The sequence below is a fragment of the Aureococcus anophagefferens genome (assembly GCF_000186865.1).
Source record: "Aureococcus anophagefferens unplaced genomic scaffold AURANscaffold_22, whole genome shotgun sequence".
NCBI classification, from domain to species: domain Eukaryota; class Pelagophyceae; order Pelagomonadales; family Pelagomonadaceae; genus Aureococcus; species Aureococcus anophagefferens.
This window is the reverse complement of record NW_008705582.1, coordinates 202,521-204,828: the sequence shown is the minus strand read 5'-3', so window position 1 is coordinate 204,828 and position 2,308 is coordinate 202,521. Positions and strand designations below refer to the sequence as shown.

The window sequence follows — 2,308 nt, the reverse complement described above, 5'->3', positions numbered from 1 at the left end:
TATGAGAGCAATGAGACATGTATATGGATACATCTTGGTAGATCTTATTACCTCCAATTTTCAGCCTCCTCTACAACCGCCTCGTATTGAGACTTCCAACTTGCCAGTCTGACGGTCAATGATTTCCATTTTAGTTATTCAAAAACACAAGGAACTTACGACTCTGCCGCATCAGATTCAAGCTCGATGTACTCCCGAGCTTGTGCCTCTAAACGAGCCTCCAGATCGATATTGATCACTTCGACATCGGCGATGCGTTGCATGCACATGCGCAACTGGCTGTGACAATCTTGAACTTCGACATCGCAGGTCTCGCGCGGCGCGCTGGCACCCGATACCTAGAGCGACCGCATTGACAGACTTTGATAAAAAACCTACCCGATCAAAGAAGCCACCGCCGAACGCTTCGACGTCCGCACCAAAACCACTCATAGCAACAAAGATGAGGCCCGCGGGCAGGCCGTCCGGGAGTAAAGGTAGCACATTTTACACTCTCTTCTGCAAGCAACAACCGTACTAGTAAAAATTTTAGTATACGTCAAGCTAATCTAGGACTATTACTAGGGGCGGACAGTCGGCCGGCTGGACCGTCGAGTTCGACCTTGCGGTCACTTGCGATGGATAGCCGACTTCTAACTGATACTTAGAGAGTCTGGGTTCGCGTAAATCGACCTCGATCTCGCGGAGCTACGACCTCGCAAAGTCTCCGAGTCGGTTTTCCTCCCGCGCGGGCAAAACGCGGTCGCGTGTACGAGGCGCTCCGGCGACTTTGGGCTGGCGTGGGCGCACTCGAGTCGACATACATGTCGTCGGAACCCATCGCGCAGCCGTCCGACGCCTGTAGCCCGCGAGGACGCGTTGTGGCCCATCGCCTCGTTTCCACTGGCAGGCGAGAAACGCCAATAGGCGAACGGCTCAAAGGCACGCATCGATGCGGCTGGGGTCGAGGCCCAGTAGGCATCTGCACTCATGCCTGAATTAGAGAGAAATACCCAAAACTAGGGTTTGTTTTTGGAAATGTCAATCCACGAATTTTCTTGAGAGCCGACAGAACATCAGTCGAGGACTTGGCCTCAGGAAGCAAACGTCCTTTTCCCTTTTGTGGCGTTTGGATCAGTGGATGAGCAGCGGAAGTCCTAGTAAAAGGGGTATCTTTTCCCAGTGGGGTTGGAGACCTAAATTGCTCTAGAGCCCTAGCTCTAGCCGCTATGGCAGCAGGACGTTCTGCTTGGGGATACTCTCAGGATCGGGATCCTCTAACTAGGAAAACTCTCTATGAATCTCTCACGGCGGCGACTTCCGGGGTGCTTTCCAGCACCCGGATGATCGCCTCTCTAACGCGTGCTGCTTTTTCTGGAGCGGGGACGTCTCGCAGGTACTCGCTGATGGCTGTCTTGTCGAGCCGCTTCTGTACGGCCAGCGGCTTGCTCGCGCGAAACGCGTCCGCGACCAACGCGTCCGAGTCCAGCTTGGCGTCCGGCGGGTACTTAGGTCTATGCATTGCTAAAAGCTAACCGCCTTTGCTTAGCTCGATATTTTTTCACCGGATCTTGGTTTCCGGTAAAAAAGATATAACTCGATGTTAATGGATTTCCTGATTTCGTGCAGCCACGAAACTCGGCGGAGATGCGCGAGGCCGGGCCTCACGCAACATACCCAAATTAGGTCCTTGCACGAAACCAGCATCTCGGTGCACTGCTCCCGGCCCATCCAGGGAACCGGACCCAGCCGAAGCGGCCCCGAAGCGTCCGGGCTTCACTGTCCGCCCCTACTATTAAGGCTATTACAGTGACTATTGGCGTGAGTAAGACCCTCGAGAGCTCGCGAAGCGGCCAGGATTCCTTGTCCTCATGGCTGTGGCAAGAGATTGCCGGCGCCCGCGCACCGCGCGTGCGCCCCCGCGAGCCCCCGCGCGAGTTACGCTGTTGTCTGTGACCATGTGACGTTCGTAACCAGCTCCTTGGCTCCGGAAAAGACGCGCGCGTGCGTCTACGGCGTGGGCCCCAAAACGCCGTAATCCGGCGGTCCGGGTCATGCGGCGGCAAATCGATGAATTCTCGGGCGCTCTTGCAACCGGACGATCGAAATCATGGTGCGAGTCGATGGTGCGACGCATCTTTGGTCGCGCGCCGATTTTCTGACGACTCGCGAATGTCCGCCGGGCGCCGAAGCGCTTTGACCGAAAACGCGAACCGCGGTGCGCCTGTGGGCGCTGGCGGCGGGCTGGCTGTCGTCGAAGGCGTAGACCATATGTGACGAGCGGGCGAAGCCGTCGGAGGCGCCCCGGGTTGCGAAATCGGCGTACGAG

At 56.5% G+C, this 2,308-nt stretch overlaps 1 protein-coding gene across 1 annotated transcript in view; it reads right to left on the bottom strand.

Moving 5' to 3' along the window:
* Positions 1 to 1,710, bottom strand: part of AURANDRAFT_72223 (hypothetical protein) — a gene marked incomplete at both ends in the record, with an annotated part of 6,235 nt that extends 4,525 nt beyond the window's left edge. The window contains 5 exons of the mRNA XM_009041562.1: positions 52 to 108; positions 160 to 338; positions 753 to 998; positions 1,289 to 1,503; positions 1,545 to 1,710. Coding sequence (XP_009039810.1) covers positions 52 to 108; positions 160 to 338; positions 753 to 998; positions 1,289 to 1,503; positions 1,545 to 1,710 — 863 coding nt within the window. The remainder of the gene's footprint in view (positions 1 to 51; positions 109 to 159; positions 339 to 752; positions 999 to 1,288; positions 1,504 to 1,544) is intronic.
* Positions 1,711 to 2,308: the final 598 nt, after the last annotated feature.